Source organism: Rhinolophus sinicus, chromosome 5 (genome assembly GCF_057876585.1).
Source record: "Rhinolophus sinicus isolate RSI-liver-muscle chromosome 5, RSI-T2T, whole genome shotgun sequence".
Classification (NCBI taxonomy): Eukaryota; Metazoa; Chordata; class Mammalia; order Chiroptera; family Rhinolophidae; genus Rhinolophus; species Rhinolophus sinicus.
In genome coordinates this window covers 14,442,645-14,469,723 of record NC_142505.1, presented here as the reverse complement: position 1 = coordinate 14,469,723, position 27,079 = coordinate 14,442,645, and the positions used below count along the sequence as shown (strand labels likewise).

General features: G+C 34.4%; 1 protein-coding gene across 8 annotated transcripts in view; it reads left to right on the top strand.

Annotated features, from left to right (window-relative positions):
• The window catches only part of GOLGA4 (golgin A4), a 97,035-nt gene extending 70,824 nt beyond the window's left edge, over positions 1 to 26,211 (top strand). For 5 of the 8 annotated variants that reach the window (XM_019727636.3, XM_074312614.2, XM_019727635.3 and 2 more), the window contains 7 exons: positions 1,950 to 1,970; positions 2,153 to 2,221; positions 4,805 to 4,880; positions 12,085 to 12,188; positions 17,025 to 17,111; positions 22,746 to 22,808; positions 25,494 to 25,632. In XM_019727636.3, coding sequence (XP_019583195.3) covers positions 1,950 to 1,970; positions 2,153 to 2,221; positions 4,805 to 4,880; positions 12,085 to 12,188; positions 17,025 to 17,111; positions 22,746 to 22,775 — 387 coding nt within the window. In that variant the 3' untranslated portion in view covers positions 22,776 to 22,808; positions 25,494 to 25,632. Of the gene's footprint in view, positions 1 to 1,949; positions 1,971 to 2,152; positions 2,222 to 4,804; positions 4,881 to 12,084; positions 12,189 to 16,331; positions 16,391 to 17,024; positions 17,112 to 22,745; positions 22,809 to 25,493 lie in introns of those variants that run through there. The other 3 variants (XM_019727638.3, XM_019727633.3, XM_019727634.3) reach the window with 2 other exon arrangements.
• The last annotated feature ends 868 nt before the right edge of the window (positions 26,212 to 27,079 follow it).

Below are 27,079 nucleotides of genomic sequence, written 5' to 3'. Positions count from 1 at the left end.
TCACATTGAAATGTTTTTAGTTATATACCATTGTGAAAAACAATTCCTATTTTTGTCCTTGGTTAATGGGACAGATACAAATACTACAATGGGATTATTTTGGAAAATTGGACTGAATTCAAAGAGATCTGGCAGTGCATATCTAGGCATTTTAATAATCTCAGTCTGTAGGTAAAATTGATGCTATGAAAGATAGGCCATGTTTATTCTGTGGTTTCCTGTCCCACTGTGCAGCCCAACAGAGCATGTGGGCCCAAGTCTGAGAAGCCAAATAGTGTACTGTTCTACTTCCTAAAATGTTCTCTTGCTCGTCCAGTGTGGTCTTTATATGACACTGTCATGAGGGCCTTGGGAAAGTTAGATGTTCATGTCTTCATCCTTGAGAGTTATAGAGGATTCATTACAGAATGTCAGTTACCAGATAGCAATTTTCCAGACAACCAAATTACATGGACCATTTTTTCAAAATGGAGGGAAGAGACATTTGTAAAAGGGCTTTGCTATACTGTGCCTCGTGTAGCTTACCTTAGTTATCAACACTTAGCAAGCTGAGTGGACTGTTTCTCTGTTTCTTTTTTTTTTTTTTTTTTTTTTTTATTAAATTTATTGAGGTGACAGTTGTTAGTAAAATTACATAGATTTCAGGTGTACAATTCTGTATTACATCATCTATAAATCCCGTTGTGTGTTCATCACCCAGAGTCAGTTCTCCTTCCATCACCATATATTCGATCCCCCTTACCCACATCTCCCACCCCCCACCCCCCACCCCCCACCCCCCTTACCCTCTGGCAACCACCAAACCATTGTCTGTGTCTATGAGTTTCTGTTTCTCATTTGTTTGTCTTGTTCTTTTGTTGTTTTGGTTTATATACCACATATCAGTGAAATCACATGGTTCTCTGCTTTTTCTGTCTGACTTATTTCGCTCAGCATTACACTCTCAAGATCCATCCATGTTGTCACAAATGTTCCTATATCATCTTTTCTTACTGCCGAATAGTATTCCATTGTGTATATATACCACAACTTCTTCATCCATTCATCTATCGAAGGACATTTTGGTTGTTTCCATGTCTTGGTCTCTGTTTCTTTAACAGCTACTAGTTCTGCTGTTTTAGTTTGTTTTTTTAATTTTTTGCCATTTAGTCATGATAGGAATATACTGGGTATTATGAAGTATTACTTCCTATGAGACGAATACATGTACTTGAGTAACATGTTCTTTTCCTTAATGTCAAAATAAGTATAAACGTTGTATATAGTGACATTTTGACCCATGCTGCGGTGCCATAGAATATTGAGAGATTATGAAGTTAATATTCCGAAGGTCTTCTGAGTCCTTTACCTTGTGTCATAAAAGAGAGAAAACATCCTTAATTTTTATTCCTACTCTGAAAACATCTTATTTTATTCTTCATGAATTTTTATCCTTCTTGAGCATCTTTTGTTGTTTCTGGGATGTTTTGAATTGCATATCAGTGTTGATTTCAATGAAGTCATTTGAGCTCTGAGTGGATTCCCAGAAATCGTGCTTTACAAGTTTCCTGAAAGGGTCCATGTGCTTTAAATAGATGTTAATATGTTTAATTTTTAAAACTTATACACACAATACATGAATATATTCATGTTGTAAATGAGTCAGGTAATACAGAAATATAGAATAAACCCTTCCTGGTGGGCGTGTCCCGTCGTCATTGTTAGGAGTTTGCTGAGTGGCCTCCCAGTCCTTTTCCTTGTGTTTACTTACATTTGCATATATTTACTTGTTTGCATAGCAAAATAGACCAGGTTTACAACCAAATATTTAAAATCTTATTTCAAACCTGACCACTCTGTTAAGATTATAACTTAAGAATTCTTATTTCCTTGTAATTTTATATTATTCAATTTTACTGTTTCTTATAGATTTTATTGTATACACTCATTTTTTTCTTCTCCATTTTCAGGTAACAATTATGGAGCTACAGGTAAGACTAAATCTTCCTTGAATTTGACTGAAGGTAGTGCATTTTCAGGAGAATTCTGTGTTTTAAGTTAAAACATGAAGAGACTGTTTTAATAAGAAAAAAATGTCCCAAACAATACAGAAATGTGTCCAGGCAGTGATTAAGCCCATATACATTTCAGATCTGACTTTTTGTTCTTTCAGACACAACTAGCACAGAAGACTACTCTGATCAGTGATTCAAAGTTGAAAGAGCAAGAGTTCAGAGAACAGGTAACAGATCTAATTGGTGCCTTTATTTTGAACTAACTTCCTTAATTTATGTTAGTATGTACTTGGATTTCATTTAACTAATTAAAAAAAAAGAACTGATCTAATAGTTAACTTTACAGATTTTGTCTTACATTTGTAGAGGATATCTCCATAAATTCGTGATTACATGTATTTAAACAAGAACATTTGCATCCTGTTATTTCTAGTGCTTAGCATTTTGGATAACAAATTATGTTTGTTTAATTTGTAATAACTTAAGTTCTAAAAGTTATTTTTTGGTTTTATCAGAGGGAAAATACATTGACATCAATCTTTACTACTTTTTCCTAGTGGTTAAATTGTCTTAACTTAAAATAGTTTTTCCACATATCGTCCAGTAATCTAATTTAAATAGGACCATGTGTGTATGCGTAAAAGGATGTACAAACATGCAAACACCAGTATATGTGTATCTGTGGTGCATGATCTTTAGTAGACTTTTTCCAAACTGGAGGAGTAGTGCCTCAGGTCTGCAAGCTAAGCTTGAAGGCTAAATCTTCAGGGATATTCCAGTTTTCTTAAAATTAATACAAATAAAAATCTTGGTAATTGTTGAAACTAGGTGATGGATATATGGACATTAATTGAACTGTACTTTCTGTATTGAGTATGTTTGAAATTTTTCATAATATTTTTTTAAAAATTCATAAAGTCCTCACTTAACATTTTCGATAGTTTCTTAAAAACTGCAACTTTAAGCAAAATGACGTATAATGAAACCAATTTTACCATAGGCTAATTGATGTAAACAAGAGTTAAGTTCCTATAGCATATTGCTGATCACAAAAACATCACCAAACTTCTAAATAAAGACCTAAAACACTTCTAATAGTAAACACTGAAACAAATGTGAGTTACATATACATTTAGGAAAGATTAATACAAACAAGTAAGATAATTATTTTCTAAACCACGTATTCTAGTTTAGGGTCATGGGTGGCTGGAGCCTCTCAGGGCACAAGACAGGAACCCACCCTGGACAGGATGCCCTTCCATCGCAGGGCCATTCACACACCCCACACTCACTCAGACGGAGACAATTTAGACTCGCCAGTTCACCTAAAGTGCACATCTTGGGGAGGAAACTGGAGTACCCAGAGAAAACCCCTGCACGCGTGGGGCAAACGTGCAAAATCCACACAGACAGTGGCCCCGGTTGGTAACTGATTTTTTTTTTTCATCAATGTTAGAACGAAGTTGAAAGAACATTATTCAAGGACCTGCTATACTAAGTTCCAATGTTACTTTATTTTTTTCTATTTCTCAGTGGTTAACTTTTCTCATCTATTCTCAAGGTTACTAGTACTTTAAAATTCTCTTCTGTCATCCTCAAATCTTCAAACTGTCCTAACGTAACAATTTTTATGTTAGTTATTTTTTTATAGTGGTAAAATACATATAACCAAATCGACCGTTTTAAAACACATGATTCATTGACATTTAGTTCATTTATAATGTTGTGAGCCCATCACCATTATGTAGTTCCAAAACATTTCATCACCCCAAAAGGAAACCACATATCCACTGAGCAGTCATTCCTCTTTACCTCCGCCCCAGCTGCTGGCAACCACTAGTCTGCTTTCTGTGTCACTGGATTTGCCTGTTCTGAGTATTTAATATAAATAGAATCATATAATACATGGCCTTTTTTATCTGGCTTCTTTCACTTAGCAAGATGTTTTTATGGTTCATCCATATTCTAGCATGTATCCATCCGTACTGCATTCGTTTTTATGACTGAATAATATTCCATTGTATGGATAGAGCACATTTTCTTTATCCATTCATCAGTTGATGGATGTTTGGGTGGTTTCTACATTTTGGCTATTGTGAATAATGCTACTAGGAACATTGTGTACAATTTATGTTTGAACTCCTGTTTCCAATTATTTGGGATATATACCCAGGATTTGAATTGCTAGATCATATGGTAATTATGTTTTAACTTCTTGAGGAACCACCTAACTGTTTTACATAGTGGCACCATTTTATATTCTCACCAACAAAGTATAAAGATTGTAATTTTTCCACATTCTCGCCAACAACTTTTTTGATTATAGCCATACTAGTTGGTATAAAGTGGTATTTCATTATGGTTTTAATTTGCATTTTCCTAATGACTAATGATGTTGAGCATCTTATCATCTGCTTGTTGGCCATTTGTATATCTTTGAAGCAATATCCATTCAAGTGCTTTGCTCATTTTTCAGTTGTGTTATGTGGTTTTTTGTTGTTGAGTTTTAAATATTCTTTATATATTCTGGGTACAAGTCCTATATCAGTTGTATGACTTGCAAATATTTTCTCCCATTCTGTAGGTGTCTTTTCACTTTATATAGGAACAAAAGTTTTACTTTTGTTAAAGTCCTATTTACATATTTTTTCTTTTGTTCTCTGTGCTTTTGTTATGTAAGAAACCATTTGTATTAATTTGATTTGCCTATATGTTGTCTTCAGCATTAAAAAATCTAGTGGCTACAGCAGTCCTTCTTTTACATATGATTTCCATATGAATTTTATGATTTAAATATTTATTGTTTTTAGATTCACAATTTAGAAGACCGATTAAAGAAATATGAAAAGAATGTATATGCAACAACTGTGGGGACACCTTACAAAGGTAAGAATTATCTCTCATATATTATCCATGGTTCTCTCTTATTGGTAGATTTATAGATGATTTTTATTTGTGTCTTTCCTAATCTAATTCTTTACAATGAATATATTTTACTTTTGTATTTCACCAATAACTGTTTTAAAAAAAGAATGGTAGTAATCTAAAACAAAATCAATGCATATTTATTGTTTAAAAATTCAAATAATGCTACATTGTGTAAGTGAAACTGCAAGTTCCCACTTTATTCTCCACTGTCCAAATGGACCTAGTTGACAATTTATGTATATTCCATACTCTTCTGTATGTATGCAGACATTTATGTAATCCGCTACATGCGCTCTTTTACAGAGTTAGTATTTTACATGCTTCTGTTTTTTACTGTTACAATAATGCTATATTTACTAATTTTACACGAGGATTTAAGGAGGAAATAATTAATGAGCATTTTTATATTCAAGGTGGGGAAGGATGATTTGGAAATATTATTCTCAATATAAATAATGTATGCTACTTACAAAGGATTTTAAAGATGAGCTTGAGTCTTTGTGTAGTTGTTCCCTTGAGATAATCATGATCTTTGAGTAATCTCATAACAGTTTTCCATTCTGTTTTACTGCCTCACTGCATTAAGAGTAGTTTTATTTTGCTAAATGTTTTGTAAAGCATTCTGCTTTTTCATGGGAGGCATTAGAGTATGAATCTAAACCATTTCACATTCTTTTGTACGTTTGAAAGCTCTTATTGCTAAGAAATAACATAACATATCATACAATTTTTAATTAAATTAATTAAGGACTTGCTTTGGATTCTTTCCAAAATGCTCTTCAAAAAGAAGAGAAAACCAATGGGGGAGTTTCCTGTGGATCATTGCAGAGAAGACTCCTGCTACAAAGATTGTTTGCTGTAGCTACGCCAACATATGTGACTCTCAGCGTAGAACTGCTGCTCAGTGTTCAGCAGTGTATAGAGAATAGTATTGATTCTGTTTGTTAGTTTCAGCTTAAGAATTTCATAGATAATTTTCTTTTGTTCTCAGTTTTAAATTGTAAAATGCACATATGTACAGTTTATTTAATAACGAACATACGCATAATAATACTAAGTGCCAAGCACTGTTATAAAACACATTTTGCATATCAACTCATTTAGTCCTCTCAAGAGCGCAGGTTATCTGGTATGCACATTAATCTCTTCACCATGCTGCCTCTTTAAAGAGTAAGAGTAAAATGAGCACCCACCATGCAGGAAAAAGTATTAATTGCTTCTCCAGGAAAATAGCTATAAATAAGTTATCTACGTGTTTAAAATAATACAGTCAATTAGTTTTTGAAAAGTGAGAAACTTTGTAAACTTTTGCATTTTGCGTCAATGTAGAGGAATGAAACACTTAAGTATGATATAGTGATAGATATATTTTGAGGAGGAAATAGTGTGTTATCATTATTTAGTTCTTGGTGCTTTGTATTTGCAAAGTGTGGTTTGACTGAATTGGATCTTCTAAAAGTATGTACTTTTAAAAAATAAGATATTCCAAACATACAAATGCATGCAGTGTAAATAAGAAGTACAGAGACTATTTAACACCTGTGAATCTGCCATCTAGAATGTTTCCAGTACCTTTGAGGCTCCTTATGCTCCTCTTTAATCTTATATCTCTCTGTTCTTTCCTAAGCGCGACCACTGTTATCGTAATACAACATAAGTAGAGTTCCCTAAAAAAAATCTATTTTAATGTTTTGTATATTTTGGGCTGTATAGAAATGGTATCATATTTTATGTATTCTACATATTCTTACCTTTTTTTCACCCAGCATGATTTTGAGATTCATTGTAATGTGTGAAACTATAGTTTAACCATTTTCAATGCTAAGTTTAATAAAAATGTGTCTTTATACCACACTTTATTTAATTTATTGTCCTGATGGTGGACATTTGAATTGTCTCAGTTTTGCTTTTATAAACAGTTTAACTGTGAACATTGACTCCTGGCGTACATGTGAAGTGTTTCTCTAGGAGGTATTGGTAGGAGTTGGGTTTCTGTGTCATAGAATATGCTTGTCTTCTGCTTTACAACGTTTTGCAAAGTAATGCCAAGTTGTTTTCTGTAGTGGTCATATCATCTTACACTCCTGCAAGTGGAGCACAGCATTTCCATTGGCCACATATTCACCAGTGCTTAGTATTATCTGACTTGGAGGATTCTGCCAATCCCATATGTGTAAATAATACCTCGTGAGGTTTCATTTGTTTGTTTTTGCTGAACAAATGGTGATTTAAATTCTAAACCAAAAGAAATGTACAGTTACAATAAAAGTCACTTTCAACTTGGGCGTTTAGAGGCTCACTTATTATGCATAGCTCTTATAATGGAAGCCTTATTGTATTATTCTGCGGCACAGTGTGGTTTCCTGTTATTTATTCAGTTTTTTAAAAAAATTCAGGGTTATTGAGGTATAATTTACACATAGTAATAGTCACTTTTTTTTTTTAGGTGTACAGTTAAGAGATTTGACAATTGTATGCAATAATGTAACCACCAACAAAATAAAAACAGAGAATATTTCCATTACCCCAGTAAGTTATTTGGTACCCTATTGTGGTCATATTTTACCACTAACCCCTGGCAATCACTAATCTGATTTTCCACCCTTGCAGTTTTGTCTTTTCTAGAATCTTTACTTAATGGAATTTAGTCTTTTGTATCTGTAGGTTTTGTATCCTCTCACTTAGCTTTTAAGACACATCTGTGTTGTTGCATGTTTTGTAGTTCATTCCTCTTTATTGCTGCATAGTATGTCATTGTATGGATAAACCACCAATTTCTTAGCCTATCACAGTAAATGGACATTTAGTTTTCATTTCTCTTGTGTAAATTTCTAGGAGTGAAATTGCTGGGTTGTGTGATAAATGTTTAGAGAAGTGAGTGAGCAGACATCTAAAAATATTTTTTTAATATTAATGTAGAATTTTACCATAAAGAAAATCCTTTGTGGTTACTGTTTTTGTGTCTTAAGTGAGTCTCACCTACTCTAGGGTCATAAAGCTATCCTTCTATATTCCGTCCTTGAAGTTCCAAGTTTTGCTTATCACATTTAAGTCTTTAATCCACCTGGAATTGATATTTTTGGGGTGTATCTCTTGTGGGAATCTCATTTGAGATTATTCCAACATGGCCACAAATGGAAGTCTCTTATTCTTGAAAGTTAATTTTGTTAGGTACAGAATTCTAGATTGAGAGTGATTTTTTTTTTTTTGGTAGCATTGGGTAATTAATACTCCATTGTCTTTTGGGTTTTGTTGTCGTCGATACATTTGTTAGGCATCTTTCCAATGATCTTTCCCCAGTTAGTAATATGTATTTCTCTCTGGTTGTTTTTAAGATATTTTCTTCATTGATGTTCTGTAATTTCACTATGGTATATCTAGGCTTAGATTTCTTTTTATTTATTCTACTGCCTTATAATCTTTGATTAGTTCTATGAAATTTCTAGTGAGTATCTCTTCAAATATTACCTTCATTCTATTTTCTAGTTCTCATACTATTAGATCTTCTTATTTTATACTCTGTCTCTTACCTTTTTTAAATATTTCATCTCTGTTTTCCCTCAGGGCTGAATTCTGAAAATTTAATCTAGTTCCTCTTCTAGTTTCTAATTTTCTTGTATAGTTCTACCTAATTTGCTCTTTAGCCCCCTTGTTAAGTTTTTTTTTAAATCCTTTAATTATAATTTTTATTTCTAGAAGGACTTTTTCTTTTTCAGATCTCTCAGATCATTTTTATAGTCCCCTAAATGTTGCTTATTTTTTCTAGTACTATAATTTAAAACAACAACAGCTTTATTGATATATAATTCACATACCATGCAATTCACCCATTTAAAATGCACAATGTAATGGTTTTTAGTATATTTTTAAAAATTGTATAACCATAAGCGTAGTCAATTTTAGAACTTTTCAATTTCCCCAACAGGATGCCTCACAACCTTTAACAGTTGTGCCCCATTCTCTCCATTCCATCCAACCCTCGGCAATCACTGATCTACTTTCTGTCTCTGTAGATTTTACCTATTCTGGACATTTCATATAAATGAAATCATACAATACGTGACCATTTATGACTAGCTTCTTTCACTTAACATGTTTTCAAGGTTCATCTATTTTGTAGTGTTAATCAGTATATTTTTCCTTTGTTGCCAAATAATAAATATTCTGTTATATGGATGCCACATTTTATTTACCCATTCATCAGTTAATGGACATTTTGATTGTTTACACTTTTTGACTATTATGAATAATGCTGCTTTGAACATTTGTGTGCAAGTTTTTATGTGAACATATATTTTTATTTCTCTTGGATATCTACCTAGAATGGGGTTGCTGGGTCATATGGTAACTCTACATTTACCTGTATAAGGTAAACGGGAAGTGTGTTTCCAAATACTTCCAGTTTGGAAGCATTTCCAAACTGATTTCCAAAGTGACTGTACCATTTTACATACAGTGTATGAAGGTTCCAATTTTTCCACATCCTTTCCAACACTTGTTATTGTCTTCTTCCCATCCTGATGTAAAGTGGCATCTCATCATGGTTTTGATTTATATTTCCCTGATGGCTAATGATATTGAGCATGTTTTTGTGTGCTTACTAGCCATTTGTATATATCTTTTCGAAAAATGTCTATACAGATCTTTTGCCCATTTTTTAAATGGGTTTTTGTATTATCAAGTTGTAAGAGTTATTTATATTTTCTTATATATATATATATATATATATATATATATATATATATATATATGAAGCACAAAAGTTTTAATTTTTATGAAGTCCAATTTATCTTTTTTGTTGTTGTTGCTTGTGCTTTAGGTGTCATATCTAAAAAACCACTGCCTAGTCTATGGTTATGAAGATTTACTCCTTTATTTTCTTCAAAGAATTTTATAGTTTTAGTTCTTATATTTATTCTTTGATCTATTTTGAGTTAATATTTACATATGGTGTGAGGTGGGTGTCTAACTTTCTTCTTTTGCATGTAGATATCCAGTGTCCTAATACAATTTATTGAAAACCCTGTTCTTTCCCCCATTGTATTCTTGGTATCCTTGTTAAAAATTTTGTTTATTTCAGGATTCTCAATTCTTTTCCATTGATCTTTATGCCAATATGACACTCTCTTGATTACTGAAGCTTTGTATTAAGTTCTGAAATTGACGCATGTGAGTCCTCTCGTTTTGTTCTTTTTTTCAAGGTTGTTTGGCTATTCTGGATTTCCATATAAATTTCCATATAAATTTTAGGATCAGCTTGTCAGTTTCTGCAAAGAAGCTAGGTAGGATTTTGATAAGAATTGTGCTGAATCAGTAGATCAATTTAGGGAGTATTGTCATCTTAACAATAGTAAGTGTTCCAATCCATGAATATGTGATCTCTTTCCATTTATTTGGATTTTTTATAGTTTCTTTTAACAATGTTTTGTAGTTTTCAGAGTATAAGTTTTGCACTTCTTTTGTTAAGTTTATTACCAATATTTTTCTTTTTGAAGCTGTTGTACTTGGACTGGTGTTTGTTTTCTTAATTTTCAGATTGTACCTTGCAAATGAATAGAGATGAAAGTGAGTTTTGTATATTAATCTTGTATCTTACAATATTGTTAGAGCTTGCTTATTATTTAATAGTTTTTTTAGTGGATTCCTTAGAATTTTCTATAGATAAGACTATGTCATCTGCAAATATAGTTTTACTTCTTTTCCAGTACTTTCATTCTATAAACTTTTCAAACATAGTTAATTTATATTTTACATGTGATAACTTCAGTGTCAGCATCTTTTAGAGGTATAAATTTGCTTATTGTTTCTGTTGACTCTTCCTCATAGGGGCTTGTCTCATGTGATGTCTTGATTTTTTTTTTAAATTATGAGTTCGTTTGACTGAATATAACCTGTGATAGGTAATCTGGAGGGTCCTATACTAAGGATTTTGTCAGAGAGGATTTATGTTTGTTTCTGTTAGGTTCCAAGGGTATAGCAAGCCTTCAACAAGTTTTAGAATTCTTTGCCTGAATTGTAACTTTGTACCCTGGACTCTATGAGTAGGTACATGGTCACACATTCTAAGGGGAGCCTTTTTCTTTTTTTTGTCTCTTGGAGTAGAGCCAGAGAAGTGTTTCGTAATAAGTTCCATTGCAGGTAGGCAATACCCCTGTTTTATGTCAGATCTGCATTTCAGCGCTCTCATTTTATCGGGGCCCAAAGCCTCGTCTCTGGTTTCATGACAAAAACTCTCAATATGGGCTTTTACCCACTAGGCATTACTGGATTCCCATTTGCCCTCCCATTAATTCTGTGGTTTCCTTTTCCTCTGTTTCTCTACCCCTCTAAGGATGTCCTGTGATTGTAGAATGTTTTTGTGCTGCATTTAGAGGTTTCTCGGTATCAGAGGGCTTGTCAGATTACCTAGTGTGTCATTCTACTAGAAGTGGATGCAAGTATAGACTTTACTTGATGAATGATCACGAATTTATTCAGATTAAAGTGTGTCATAGTGGGACTTCATGTATGTGAAGTGTCTTCTTTAATTTTAGATTGAAATGGAGCTTGATTAACAAATGCACTATAACTTTTTGTGGCAGTCTTTTTAGAATGTTGAATCAAAATATTTGAAAACCACTGTAATGGCATTAAAAGCACATGCATTTTCAGGTTATTTTATTTATTCTGTGTTTCAAAACGTTTTGAAAACTTGATTTAAACTCAGTGCTTTTAGGTTTGGAATATTAGAAAAAGTAGAATACTATTCTGAATTGCTAAACTCTTAATAAAATGAAAATAATTGTTAATTTTAGTCATTGTGGAATATCTGAAGCTAACTACATAATATTTAAGAAGGAAATACCAGTTTTAAGGAATCTTTGTATTCCCTAAGTATAGTCTTTTAAAATTGTCATGCCATCAGGAGGAGGAAGTGGAGGAGGAGGAGGAAGGATCTGAGATATACAATTGTTATAATAATTCTTGTTTTCTCTTCGAAGGGAAAAAATATCAGTTGGAATGCTTAGTGTATATCCAATACAATACCATGCAATACAATATAATTAATATAAAAATGATGTGTCTCTTTGTTCAATTGTTTTTTTAGTTTGTCCATTTTCTAAGTAATAAGTAGTTTATCTGGTCTTATCTTTACAATGTGATCTGTTTTTTTATTTGACAGGTGGCAATTTGTACCGTACTGATGTCTCACTCTTTGGAGAACCTACCGAGTTTGAGTATTTGCGAAAAGTGCTTTTTGAGTATATGATGGGTCGTGAGACTAAGGTATAAATCATGTCTGGTGATTTGACATACGGCTTAATTTAAAAGGAAATATGTCCCATTTTTAATATACATATTGATTCCATGTGTTCACTGTTAGCGGACCATACATGCTAATAGCAGGCGATAGGTACTTGTGTCATTGTTCTTAATTGCAAAAGTTAATTGGCAGATTTTGATTATATTTCTTACATTAATAAAATATTAATTTTAAAAATACTGTTAGATGGTGCTAAATACTGAAAATATAAAATTTCATAACTTCATACTTTGTGAAGCATTTGGCTATTTTTACTTTTGACTTCAGATCTTAAAGTTAGGAGAACAGGTTTCACTTTCATTAAGACTTAAGGACAGTGTAGAAATATTGGAAATGGTCATAATTAAGAATGACTACTTATAGATATTTAGAACTATTTCACTTTAGTCACTGTAAGAAAATCATTCCTTCACATATGGAGTATTGATCATTTAAAAATTGCCACTTCGTGTGAGTAACAATTCTTGGCTAATTTGTTTTCTACAAGTTGAATTTATTGTAAGGTTCTTGAGTGGAGAGTCTTATTATTATTTATATCCCCTGCAGTGTTTTTACAAGAGCCTTATATCGGACTTTTGGTAAATATATCTTGAATTGAACGCATTTATGGAAATTCATGAGTCTTTCTCAAAGAAAATTTGTCACTTAAAGCAACTTCTGTTTCTGACGTTTCAATTTTTTACCAACGTGAACTTTTCCGTTATCTGTATACTCTGGCTGCAAATGGGATAATGAGTTTTCTGTTCTTAGAAGCAATCAGTGTTTTAACTTATGGGTCTGTGGGGGTTACTGAGTCATAGGATGCTAAGCAAGTTCAGATATTGATTTGGAATATATTTAAAACCTGAAAAGTAAGGGCATAAGAAAACCTCTTAAAAGAATATTATGAATTTATGGATTGTAGCGTCAATGAAACACTAGGACTTACAGGGCTGGAAGTCATTTGAGTCCTTGATATCTATAGAAATCTCATTTCATTGTATCAAATAGTTTCAAATTAAAGTAATAACTAGTGTGATCCTGAACATGCATCACAGGAGAGATATATTAGTTCACAGTGATTCAGTGTATTTGTTTCTTAAGGACTTTTTTCTAGTCAAAGGATAGATTTTTCTCCTTACCTTTTTAAAACAAAGCTAATGAAATATAGCTTCCTCTTATTCTGTCTTTTTTGTACAGCAGCCTGTATTTGAGGTGAGGTAGATAGTTTAATGGTTATCTTGCTATTGTAGTTAAGCGGGGAAAGGCATATCTTTTAAACAAAATAGCCGCTCAGAACTTTAGCTACTTTGGTTCATTTGTGAATCTGAAACTATGATCCTAGTGTTTGTGCTAAATAAATTTTTTAACCTTTTCTTGGTCTGCGAAATGAAGAGACTGACTGCCTCAACTTGTTTCTTCTGGAGATTACAAACATATCTACAGAGTTTATAAGTCCTGAAGAAAGACCCAGCACAAGCATAAGATATCCTGGGGCAGTGCCAGTTCAGCCAGGTCTAAGCTTGTGTTTTCTGGGCTTTGCAGTTAGTTTTAGGGTATGATGGGATGTTCTTGAGGCACAGGCAGCCCCATGTAACACCTGGCTGGGAATCCATGTTGAGGGGTGCTGTCGCTGGTCTTCAGCTTCAGCATTCAGTGTATTTTTCTGGTCACTAAAAATGATGAGTAGTCTATCATTCTGCCATCACCTTGTATAAGTAAATATTGAAAATGGGTAGCAGATTTTCAGTGTAATTTACTGCATATTTATTGAGCACTTACTACATGTGGACCTTTGTTTATCACCATGATGGATAGGGAGGTGAAATTTGATACCGTGCTTAACTTTAAAGGAGTTTGCCATGTACAGAGACCCCCTCAACTTACAATGGGGTTACTTCCCAGTAAACCCATCATTAAGTTGAAAATATCGTAAATCAAAAATGCATTTAATACGTCTCACTTACTGAACAGCATAGCTTAGCCTAGCCTACCTTAAACATGCTTAGATCACTTAAGTTAGCCTACAGTCAGGCAAATCATCTAATACAAAGCCCATTTTATGTAAATAAATGTTGACTTTCTCATGTAATTTATTATGTGTATCGCTTTCACGTCATCTTAAAGTTAAAAAAATCATCAAGTCTAACCATCTGTAGTAGGAAGAGGGAGCTGTTGTTAGTTGAGCATAATGTGATGCTATTAAGAGAGGTGGAGTCCTCATATTTACTTGTGGGAATGTCAAGGAAGACATCATGGAGACGCATGTGTATCTACTGGCCTTTCTTTATAGAGGTGCTTAGATTTTGATAGACGGGCTCAGATAGGAGGGAAAGCCTAGACAGAAGGTCCAAGGCAGGAAACTGAGTGTGGGTTTAGGAATGACACATAGCTGATCCAACTAAAACACTGAATCTGTGAGGTAGAAGTCACTGCTTAGGGCTACATAGAGTATGGAGGAGGGTCTGGAATGTTCTCTGAGTTTTACCTGTAGATCTTGGGGCGGGGCGGGGGGAGGGGTAGCCCTGGAAAATTTTGAGCAGGGATTGACAAGATCAAAGCTTTTTAGACATTATCTTTTGCTGATTAGCCCAATTTCTACACATGAATAAAGAATTTGAAATAGAGAGCAGGTTGTGGTTTTAGAATGAAGCAGAGTGTATTATGGCCTTTGCGAGTTGATGCTTATCTGCAGCTGTTCCTTGTCTAACAGGATCTGCCTGTCACCCACTGTGTTTCTGCATCTGCTTGTGCACACACACAGTGCTCCTTGTTTTATGAGGCAGAGGAGAGTTTTAAGACCACGTGTAGGACACACATTCGTGTAGTGTGAAGTTAAGTAAGCCCCTCTTTTTCTTCTGTCCTTGCACTTCCTTTTTCTTGGGTTTTGATCCCCCATGCTATTATTGATACTAAAACCCAGCCTGTTCAGGTCTTCAATAGAAAGTGTTTCTCATCTGAACTTTTACTGAAGCCTCTCCCTAAAGAAAACCTGTCCAGAGAGGCCACTTCTAAACCAGGTGGCTCATTTGAACTTCCCCTTACTTCTCAGGGCCTGGGGATAGTGTATATAGCATAGAAAGTCTGATTTTTTTCCCTGAGGAATGGCAAAGAGCTTGGGCTTCTCCATTAAAGGGTTTTCTGGCAAGCCAAGGAAGAGCTTTAAGTCTTTGCCGAGTAATCAGCTGCAAATTCTGGATCTCTGATGAATTTACAGGTGGGTTTCCCATTTAACACTTTCTAGAAATGTGAAGAGAAAACTAGCCACAATTTTTTTTTTGACAGACATGGTTGTGTGAATATAAATGGAGTTTTGATTACTTTGAACTTTATAAGCTGTTGAAATTAAAGAAATGTTCCCTGTAATTGTGAATCCCTGAATTTTAGAGTTTTCTTGTTTCCTTAAAACAGGCTTCATAGTAGTATACCAGAAAGCATTTAATAGTGCTTCGGAGTGTTAATAAAAAGAATACTGAAATAGTTACTACTTTGTATTTCTTGCCATTTCATGCCACGCATGTGCTTGGTTTCTAGACTTTAGCACCAAAGATTCTGTTCTATCTATGCAATACAAAGTAAAGCGTGAGGGTTTTTGTAAAATGCCTTTGGAATTCTCCAAGAACTATCTTGAAATGGTAGAGGCAGAGGCAAAGATCAAAGGAAGGAAGGGGGCTGAAAGTAAAATCCTATTGTGTTGGGGTTTGTGGTATTAGTTGATCTGTTAATTGGAAGTTACTAGAAATACGTAAAGTGCCTTGCTTAGGCCTAGCACATAATTCAAAAAACAACATTAGTTTCTTTCCTGCCTGGAAATAATTATACTTTTTTTTTTTCTAATGATGTGAGTTTCCAGAATTCTTGGTTAACTATTATGTCATCTTTTCCTCACTGAGTTTCTCTAGTCCGTCCTCCCCCCTCCCCCCAACACCACACACACAATCAGTAACTGTGAACAAAGAATGTTAGCGGCAGTTCTCTGGGGATCCTCCCATCCTGTGTAGGAACCCTCAGGGGAACACTAGCACCTGAATGTGTATGTAAGCTCTAAACTTGTTCTACTTATTTCATAAGTGGTATCTTCTTTCCTCTCTGTCTCCCTCACAACCTCTCATCTTGATACAAAATAGGGAATTTCAACCTTTGAGGAGAATTTTCCACCATCTTATGGGTGACAGTCTGACTCACGGTATATTTATTTAGATCCTGCACAATTTACGATCTTGTTTTGCAAGCCACCATGTGTAATGTTTGATTCATCATGTTTTCTACCAAACAAAACATCTTGTGTTTATTTAAAACGTAATTTGTATTTCTATTAGGTTGATGTGCTGCATGTCTTAAAAAATACCTACTAAGCATGTTCATGTTCATGCAGTAGCCCGTGTTTATGAGATATATGATGTGATTTAGTTAAAGCTGAACTTGGGAATATCTCATTCTGATTATTGACAGCATATGTTTTGGCAATACGTCACATATTAGGTAGATTTCTACAAATAAAAAGCCTTCTAAAATGAATGAATAATAAAGTTTCACCTTCCTAAGACAAAGGGCCAAGAACATTAGAACTTTATGCAGCTTCATGCTATTGTAAATGCATCTTCTTCAAATACTATCTACAAGACATTGTGAGGAGTCCTCTTAAATTGGAATTCTAGTGTTGGCTGTTATTTCCTTGACGAATACCTTCACATCATACTTCTTTGGTCGTGGCTTCCATTTGAGATCACTAAAGAATCTCACCAGCAGAACATGTCACAATGGGTCAGGACTTTCTCTGCCCTGATGCCGACTAGTGATTGTCTCTTGTTTTCTTACAGACCATGGCAAAAGTTATAACCACTGTACTGAAGTTCCCTGATGATCAGACTCAGAAAATTCTGGAAAGAGAAGATGCTCGGCTAATGGTAAGCTTTAAAAGTAGGTTATAGACAGAAGATAACTTTATCTTACCTATTTACATTCCATCTCATTTACAAAGACTTTGAGTTGGTAAAAGAAATTTAAAAATTTAAATTTTTGTTAGGCTATACCCTAAAAATGAGAGTGAATCTACATTAAGAAAGTTTAACTTAGGGCAAATATGAATGGGTGCCTTCAAGGAAAGGAAAGTCTTATTTAACAGCATCTATGAGGTTGGCATCCATATGCTACATGGGATTTCCAGAACCTAGGCTGTTTGTGGACAGGACGGAAAGGTATTTGTTCTGGTGTATCCAGTAATACTTGTTTAAAACCAAATTATATCAGGATGTTTTATAGGTTACAGTTCTTTATTCAACTACAATTGATTTTCAGATACAACAATTATGAGTGAACGAATTCAAGCATTTTTGGACTTTTGACATAACCCCACAAGGGAAATATAGATCACTGAATTATTAGAAACCGTTGTGTGAAGTCAGCTGTGATTGAAGTGAAACAAACATACACTTCATAAATTATGCAGAATTCCCTGTGCCTAACTCTTTTTGCCCTGGACCAGTAATGCAGTTAGAAGATCCATTCAAGCAGAGTGTGAAACTTGTGAGGATCTTGCCCCTGGCTTTCTCTTTCTGCTTCCTTTTTTTTCTTGCTCATAGCCTACGATACCCTCCATACTCTGCCCCCAATTTCTTCACCTATTTCATGATCCCAGTACCGCTGTTTTCTCTCCCTGCTGAAGCAAGCCAAGGTCTTCTCCTTAGTGATGGGTTAGCCTGTTCCGAGTATGTCCAGTGAGGACTGGGTCAATAAGTAATTACCTCCCAAAGCATCCCATCTTATCTGGACAGACTGTGTATTTCTTAGAAAGCTTCTTGCTTATATGGAGCCCAAATCTCCCTTTCTGTAGTAGTGATCAGTGTGTTCTGGTTCTGACCCATGGGCTCCACCAAAATCTGGAGCTGGCCTAAATGGAAGGCCTTCCCTTCCCGGCTGCATACCCCTAGCACTTAGCTGCCATTTATGAAGTTCCTTTTCTCTGACCCATTGCCCAGGGTCAGTCCTGAAGGCATCCCAGTGCCTCAGACACATTCTGACCTCTGCTTCCTGGCTTCCTCTAAGGTCATCCAGCATCCCTGACCGGTGTCCCCATACTCCACTGTCTACTGCATTAGGTACCTATTGTGTAGTTTCTGGGACAGTTGCAGTTGTTTTGGTTAGCATTTGTTTTTTTGTAAAGCGTTCTTCCTCAGTATCTAATGGCCTAAAAAGCGTTGCTAGATCTCTGTAGTCATTTCTGGTTATAAATATTTTTGATGAAGTATGTCACCGTAATGTATGTCCTTAATGAACAGAGCAAATGCTGCTGTAAATTTTAGTGAACATCTAATTCTATAACCATGTAGTCACTCAGAGAAGAAGTTTTCCTCTTCACTGAGTAAAACCACTGTGTCTTTGTGAAAATCAAGCTCTTCCAGTGCAGTTTGAGCCTGTTGACACGATTCTGTCATCATGGCCCAGTTTAAGAAAACATTTTTAAATGATATAAATAAGCTTTTATTATCTTGGTTCATTCTTCCATCGACTCTCTATTATCTTAATGTTGGAGTATGGCAAACTCTCCTCCTACTGTTGGGCAGTATTTGATCAGGATTTGCTCTACAGTATCGACTCACCCTAAATCGCCGCTTTACAAATGTGTTAGGAAACATTTCCCTCACCCCATACACACACGCAGTCTTAGAATGGTTTGCCTTGAGGGGAACTAATGAATTGGTATGTGTAAATAGTGAATCAAGTAAAAACCTTTTAAGGCAGACAGAAAAGTTTGTTTCTAAGTTTAACTGAAAAGAAATTTTCGGAAAACATTACACTCTTTATTCCTGAATAAAGTAGAATTCAGTTGAGATAGGGATGAAATGGAAGGATCCTTCCTGAAGAAATCCTTTCTTATCTCAGAGGGAAAGTCCCATTCCACTGCTGCTTTAAGCAGAGTCTCATCCATCATTATCTTTTTCTTTTTTTAAAAAAAGATTTTATGGGGAAGGGGAACAGGACTTTATTCGGGAACAGTGTGCACTTCCAGAACTTTTTCCAAGTCAAGTTGTTGTCCTTTCAGTCTTAGTTGTGGAGGGCGCAGCTCAGCTCCAGTTGCTGTTGTTAGTTGCAGGGGGTGCAGCCCACCATCCCTTGGGGGCGTCGAACTGGCAACCTTGTGGTTGAGCGCCCACTGACCCATACGGGAATCAAACCGGCAGCCTTCAGTGTTAGGAGCACAGAGTTCCAACCGCCTGAGCCACCGGGCCAGCCCATCTTTTTCTTAATGAGTGGGTTCAGTCAATAATCACCTACTCTTCTGTTTGTTACGGTGAATATGAAAAAATTGAAGACATGGAAGATATGACTGACTTTGTGTAACCTTTAATTTTCGGGGAAAGAGGTACCATCCATTCATGCATATATGAATAAAAGATATACCTAAGTAATATAATTCAAATAATGAAAATAAATGCTTAGGAAATATGAGCTAACTTATAATGAACACGAAGTGAGGAAGATCCCAAGGATGACTTACAAATCAACTTGAGTCACCTTTTGTCAGTGTAAGGAGATTCTTGGCTAGAGTGACTCATGATTGTTTCTGTATTTGATGGAAAATTAATCATTGGTGATTGAGCAAGTTGAAGCAAGGGTCTCACTTGCCTTAAGATTGCTCTCATTCATGAAATGAGCAATAAAAATTACTCTTTGAACAAACCTCTTGAAGAAATTTCAGCTAATTTTATACCCCTGTCCAGTGAACTGTAGCTGGTTAGAACACAATATTGCAAAGAACAGTGACTTCTTTTTTCCAGTAGAAAGATACATAAGATATCCAATAGAAGTACATAAATACCTTTTCAATATCATTATATAAAATACCTTTGTAATAGAAGGATGTGTAAAAGTATAGAAAACAAAGCTTTTTAGGAGTTTATTAAATAATCATTGAAAAGCTATTTAGTCACATTAGCTTTAAATGTACGTCCCAAATGGATCGTTCCTGTAATTTGTTGTAGATGTGTAGCTACAGTTTCCCTTCTGTTAAAATTAGCAATCTTGAGTGTTTTGCTATTTTTAGCTTTGGGGGCTGAAAAGCTGATATAAGTAAACCAAAGCAAACCCGCACCTTGCGGAGCTTCCCTGTCCATAAATACTGGGGATGCTTGCGAGAGCGCGCGGCTGCTGTCTGTGCTGACGTGTGCAGCCCGTGTCAGTGTTTGCATTGTTTGGCAAGTATTCTAGGAGGAATACCTTCTGAACACTTTGCTTTGTGGCATCAATCAAAAGCTTTCTATGACTGCTGGTAAGGTATTTTTCAATATATCCGCTCTTTACCATCTCTCCCCTCCCCAGTGAGTTTTACACGTATCTTTGTTTCCCTAAAGCAGCTGTTTTTGTCCTCTCAGGTTTTAGCTTGTTGTGCCTGATACTTCATTTGGTGATGGTGTCAGGAGTTCAGGTGACCAGAGTAGACAGGATATTTCAGAAGCAAGACAGGAGCAAGAGTGAATACAAGCATCTTTGGCTTGTCTAATTGTTTTTTGCTGAATAAAACTACTTAGAGGTACACCGTCAGATGTTTTTTAAAAAGAGAGTGCTATGTGTCATTTAGGATAATTTCATTAAGAAAGTTAAGGTATATTGACATATAATATTATAGAAAGTTTATTTTAAGCAGGTGCTAAACATCTCTTGCAATTGAGAGGCTCTTTTGTTGTATAGAAATCTCTCTTAAAAAGTGTTCCTAGAAATGCATTTTTATCTCTAGAGTGCTAGCAAACCTAATGACACGTTTAACATAGATGGCTATTTCCTTGATAACTGCATTAAAAGAAAAATGATTCTTTTTTGATGAAAAAGGTTTGGCTTATTTTCTTTCCCCATCCACTCCAGTCATTTTTAAAAACTTGATCTTCTGTTGACTGTTGTTGCTTTGCTTTCACACTGATCCTTCATGTTGTGTCAAGTTCTTGATTAATCCTTGCGCTAGACCAACCAGCCTTGTACCTCTCTCCCTTTGGTTGTAATTTTTAAAAATCTCCTCTGAATTAATAAAATCATCAGAACTTTTCAGCATTGTTAGATGCAAGCATTTTCCATTCCAGCGGAGGTTTATCTTTCCCTTTGTGTGGGCTCAGTAGATGGATGCAAGGTGGATTCAGGAAACAAATGCTAATAAAACTGATACATAGTGAAGAATACTGCACGTGTAAGATACTATTTGTTATCTCAAAAGTGGTTTTGACTCTTGGTCTTGTTAGAATTACATACTGATCATCGCCAAAAACACATAGCAAACAGTTCAGAAACATGTCACATAGAAAGAGGGGCCTTTCGTGATCTTCAGTCTCCCAGCTGTTTCCACCATGCCAAGGTCATCCTTGTTAATATGGTGGTGAATATCCACCCCCAGGTTTTCTAATCTTTATTCATATATATTTATTGTTATTCCTTTATCACTTAATTATTTTATTTTTGTAAAAAATGAGAGTATGTAACAGCTTGCTTTATTCACTTAATATATTTTTATATTATGCCACCTCATTACAAATTGATCTACCTCATTCTTTGTAATGGCTGATTGTATGATTGTATGGATGTCCTACAATTTTAGTTCACCAGTTTCTCATTCACGGACACTTAGGTGGTTTCCAGTTTTTCAATACTTACAAGCATAGACACAGGGAACATCCATATACATATATTTTGAAAGTTTTCCAATAGTATATTAACCTTATTGTGTTGTGTGTGTTGCAAATTTTGTTTTCTAGTTTGTCTTTTGATTTTGCTGCTTTTTACTAACTTCACATTAAATATAAAAAAATAAATAAGATGATGTTTCTGAGGTTGGTCACATTATCCAAGAATAGACTCACGTTTTATAAACAACCCTGTTTTTGCTGATGCTGTTTTATAGGAAACCGGGAAGATAATTAATAATCTTGGATTATTGACCATCTTAAAACAGGACGTAAAATTTATTTAAGAAGGTTGCTACAAGAAAAAACTGTGTTTGAAATTGAGTCCCTTGGAATGGAAATTTCAGTGTGGGTCCTCATTCGTGACACCATTCCTAATGTACTGTTGAATTACAAGAGAGTTATTCCATGATATATTTTAGGAATGACAATCCGACATGTAGGTATACTGTAGTCATAATCTCAACATTTCCCCAAAAGCTTTTGATGGTAAATTGAGATTATGCAAATCAAATCAAATTTGAATGTGGATTTTAATGGAATTATGAAAGAAATACTTTTATAAAGCAAATAATCACACCCTAATTAATCTTTCATATACATATGCACTTAAAGTGTGAAGTACATCTTTAATTATGTTTAAATGTTTTCAAGTTAAAGTTGCAAATAAAATCTCAACTATGTGGTGTTTACTTAGGATGGGAGGGAGATATTACAGTCCTTGTACATTGCCTATACTTCCTCGATTTTAGGAGATTTGAGAAAAATTAAGTATAACCTGTTTAATACTTTGAAGTTCATATACACATATCATCTATGTGTTATATTACGTCTGAAAACTAACCCAATAAGCTTTTTTTCTTCCTGGCTTTGTAGTATACTTCACCTCGCAGTGGTATCTTCTGAGTAAACCATCAGTCTGTGCTTAGTTAGCATGTGGTGAGTGAAGAATAACGTCTTGTGTCTTTTGTGTAGAAATCAAATGTATTGCATGATACTAACCATTTCGCTGGAATTCTTTTGCTTTTTTTGCTTAATAAATATATGATTTTGCTCTGGGTTATTATAGGTATTTTCTGTTAATTCTGTTTTATAGATTAATAATCACCACTACCAATAAGAGTCATACAATTTTAGGAAATTATAATTCTTTAAATAGTACTTGAAAATTTCAAAATTGCTCTTTGAAATTTTGCTAAAGAATCCAAAAGAGTTTTTATGTATTACATATTCCTTCTAGATTTTTTATTTCCCAAGAATGGTCTTTGCAGTCAATAAAGATGGTGAGAGAGAAATGAAAACTCATTTTCTAGGTAAAAGCAAAATGATATATTTCATCGATCCAGATATTTCACCAATCCAAAATTGAAAATATTGTAAAGCCTACTTAGAGTCAAGACTAGTCAAAAATAAGGAAAATTGTTATAGTAAAGTTGCTTTAAAAATTCAGCGCAGTTTTATTACTTCCTGGGATCATGCAGTTTTACAAAATAATACACTTGTCCTGAGGAGCCCCTTAAGCAGCCTGCTTTAATTGAATGGAGCTGATTTCTAATTAAATATTACTGCAGCAAAGAGCAGGCATCTAAAACGTTTCAACATAGTTAACTGTCTTGACTATTTAAACACTCCTATTACCTCCACGTATTAGTTATGCTATTAGCTGGATTTAGCACCCCCTTGAAAATTTAGGGTACATTTTTGCTAGAATTTTCACAAACCACAGATAAGCTGAATCACAATTAATAGAGTTTAATTATAATTAGGATTCTCTGTGATTGTTAATTCAGCTAACAGTATCAAGGTTTAAAATGCCAACGTACAGCATTTTCAAAAGATTTTTAACTAAAAATCCTTTATGCCTTGCCTACAGTTGAGTCTCATTTTGATTGTAATATATATCAATTAACTTGCCTTACTGATTACCTAGAATTATCTTTAGTTATGTAAAGCCCATGTCAAACCCAGTAAGTCTTAAATTTTCCTTTTTTAATAATAATATAAATTCTACATCATGCTTATTGTTACACTATTGCATTTAAATGCTGTCATTAATCACTGGAAATGTATACTGTGTAGCATTTCTATTGACTGTCTCCTTAACTTTTAGTTTGAAAAATTTCAAACATAAGATTTGCAAAAATGCTACAATAATCACTCTTATTTATACCCTTTACCTATATTCACCAATTATTAACATTTTGCCAAATTTTTTACCTTTCTCTCACTCATGCTCTTTCTCTCCATATATATTTTCCCCTCTGTAACATTTGACAGTTACTTGCAAACATAAACTAAGTATTTTGGCAAATATCTTTAAGAACAAGTGCATTTTCCCACATACTCATGATGCAATTATCAATCCTAGGAAATTTAATATTAACATAATACTGTTATCTAATTTATAGTAAATATTCACATTTTTCCAGTTTTCCAAATAATGTCTTCTATAATTTTTTAAGTTCTGGGAGCCATTCAAAGATTGCACATTGCATTTTGTTGTCAGGTTTTTCTAGTCTGTCCTTTAAACTAGAAAAGTTCTCCCAGCTTCTTTGTCTTTCATGACATTGACATTGTACAGCATTACTGAATGCATGAATTTCGTCCCACAACAACACAAGCTTCAAAATTATAACTGACAAGGGAATTTAAATTTAACAGAAGTTCTTTCTTGTCTAGATTTCTAGGACCAACATGATTGTTGAGCTATTTTTATAAATAATATACTATTGGAAGTGCATCATGAGTAGAGAATTATATTGTTCATTTACAAATTAAGAAGACTTTAAAAATTTCCCTTTCATATATATATATGTATATATATGTAGATATATATGATAGGTAAAAGTACCTATCTATCTATCTATGTAGCTATCATATATATATATATGTATATGTCAAATATATATATAGATAGATAGATAGATAGATAGATAGATAGATAGATAGATAAAGTTTGCCTATTACTTAATCTTATTTGGTAATTTATTTTTATGTGTTTTTTTTTTTAACCTCATACTTGACCTGACTACGGGCTTTTAGCATTTTAGTTAGAGAAACTTTATTAGGAAGGAAAGTTTGGCATAATTTCTCATAACATTTGAAGTTTTTTTAAAATTAAGTTTATTGCAGATGAGGCATAGCTTTTTACACCAAAATGCTGCGTGTTTTCTGCTGCCGTGCATATCATTCTGGAGAATTTTAATATGTAGAAAAATCAACACATTAGAGAAAGGGAAGAATACTTTCTCCGATTTAAAGCCAGACTGAAGAGCTGCATCCTGGAGAAATTCTGCCAAGGGAGCATGTTCGCTCCTGGCTTTCTCTAATTATGATCTGGTAGCTTTCAGTCCAGACTTAAAGCCAGTACGTGTTGAAGGGTGCAGTTCCAGGGTCACTTAAAAACACTTCTTTCCGGAGTGGCTGGCTCTAGGTCAGCTCATTCCAAGGACATTGATGTTTTAAAGATTCCTTTCGGATTTAATACTTAAAATATTTCTACTTCAATTCCCCAGCCCATAGAATATAATTTTATTTTAACTTGAAACAACACATCCTTTAAAAAGGTGGCTTCAAATGTTGTTGTTTTTTTCTCTTTATCTTCTTTTCCCTTTTCTTTTCCAGTCATGGCTCCGATCTTCATCTTGAAGAAATGAGAGTAATTTATCTTCGGCAAGCTTGGAAAACTGCACATTTGCTGCTCTTTGAGAAAGAAGCTGTTATTCAGGGCCCCTCATGTAGCCAAAAGACCAAGAAAAACCTGACATGGGCCCACAGATATACTGCAGACTGCCTTTAAAATAGGTTGTATCAGTGGAGAAACGGTGATAGTTTTTCCTTTTTTCTTCTCCTTTTTTTCCTTTTCTTTTTTTTGGTTGGAAAGAATTTTATGTTGTTTAAAATTTTTTGAATAACTTAATCTGATTTATGGACTCACTTAATATTCCTTTCTTCCATTCTTTTTGTCCCTCTTTTTAAAGAACTGCTTGCCTTTTCTATTTATTTTTAGAGTGATTTAAAAAAAAAAAAAAGACTTGTGCAATACATTTTGAGGTGAAACTTAGTGGATTTTTTCTGATAAATTAGATCACTTAATTCACTCTTTTATCCAGATTGATTTGTTGAATATTTACTAAAGACTAGTTCTTTAAGCTATGACATATGATAAATCCAAACAGCAGTACCTCATTGTTTACTTAGCTTTTGTACTTATATTTTTCAGAGGAAAAAATACTACTGTAAATTGTAAATAGTCAATACATAACTATTGTATGCAAATCCGTGACTGTCGGCAATGTCATCTTGGAAAAACAGATAAATAAAGTTTATTTACTGTATAAAATTTGCTTATTGTGCTTTTTTTCTATGTTGAAATCTATTTCAAAATAGTTAATTTATGTCTATCTGGGCAAATACAATGCACTATTTGTTAAGATGAGCATTTGGAAAGATTTTTTTTATGTTAAAAATTAGCATGACCAAGTTAAAAGAAGTATGAAACAAGAAGTACTTCATGGTATGTGTTTCAGGATTCTGCCAACGTAGGGATGCCGTCTCTCTCTAGAGTAGGCCGTACTTTGATTATTTTTAAACTTAGTGAGAGAGAAATTTCTGGACACCTAGAGATGGGAACTGTACAGAGGGTTTCACACACTTTATATATATTCTAGCAAATACAATATTCAGTATCTGGGTATTATCTAACATCTGCCTCAAGGTGGAATCTCAGTCATCCAGACAGTCTGGACCTAGTGTTGCTGGTGTATCCATCGTATTGTGCTAAAAAGTGGGGAGCTTCTAGGCTGTGGATGACCACAGGGTCTCCCTGTAACACACAGCTGACTCCTTTGAGGGCTACTGTTCCACCAAGGGAAGAGCATCTTTTTACCATTATTTTTCTTGAAGGTTACTTAAGTACACCGCCACCTTTGCTGGTCCTTTCCTTGGGACTTAGCTTTTCATTCCCATACCTGGCCTCAGCCCACATACTCTCTTGTGCCAAAAATTGATCTTTAAAGCCTTCCTGAATAATTTTTCACCAAAAATAGGTTATAAACAACAGTGACTGAATTCTACTTGGTCACCTGTGGACCGAGTTGGATGTATAAGTTAATGTTTGCTGCTTAAAATAGCCCCTAACTCTGTGGGTGGGCCATTTGGGCTGGGATCTGCCGTGTGGTTCTTCAGAACTCAGCTGGGCTCACTCGTAC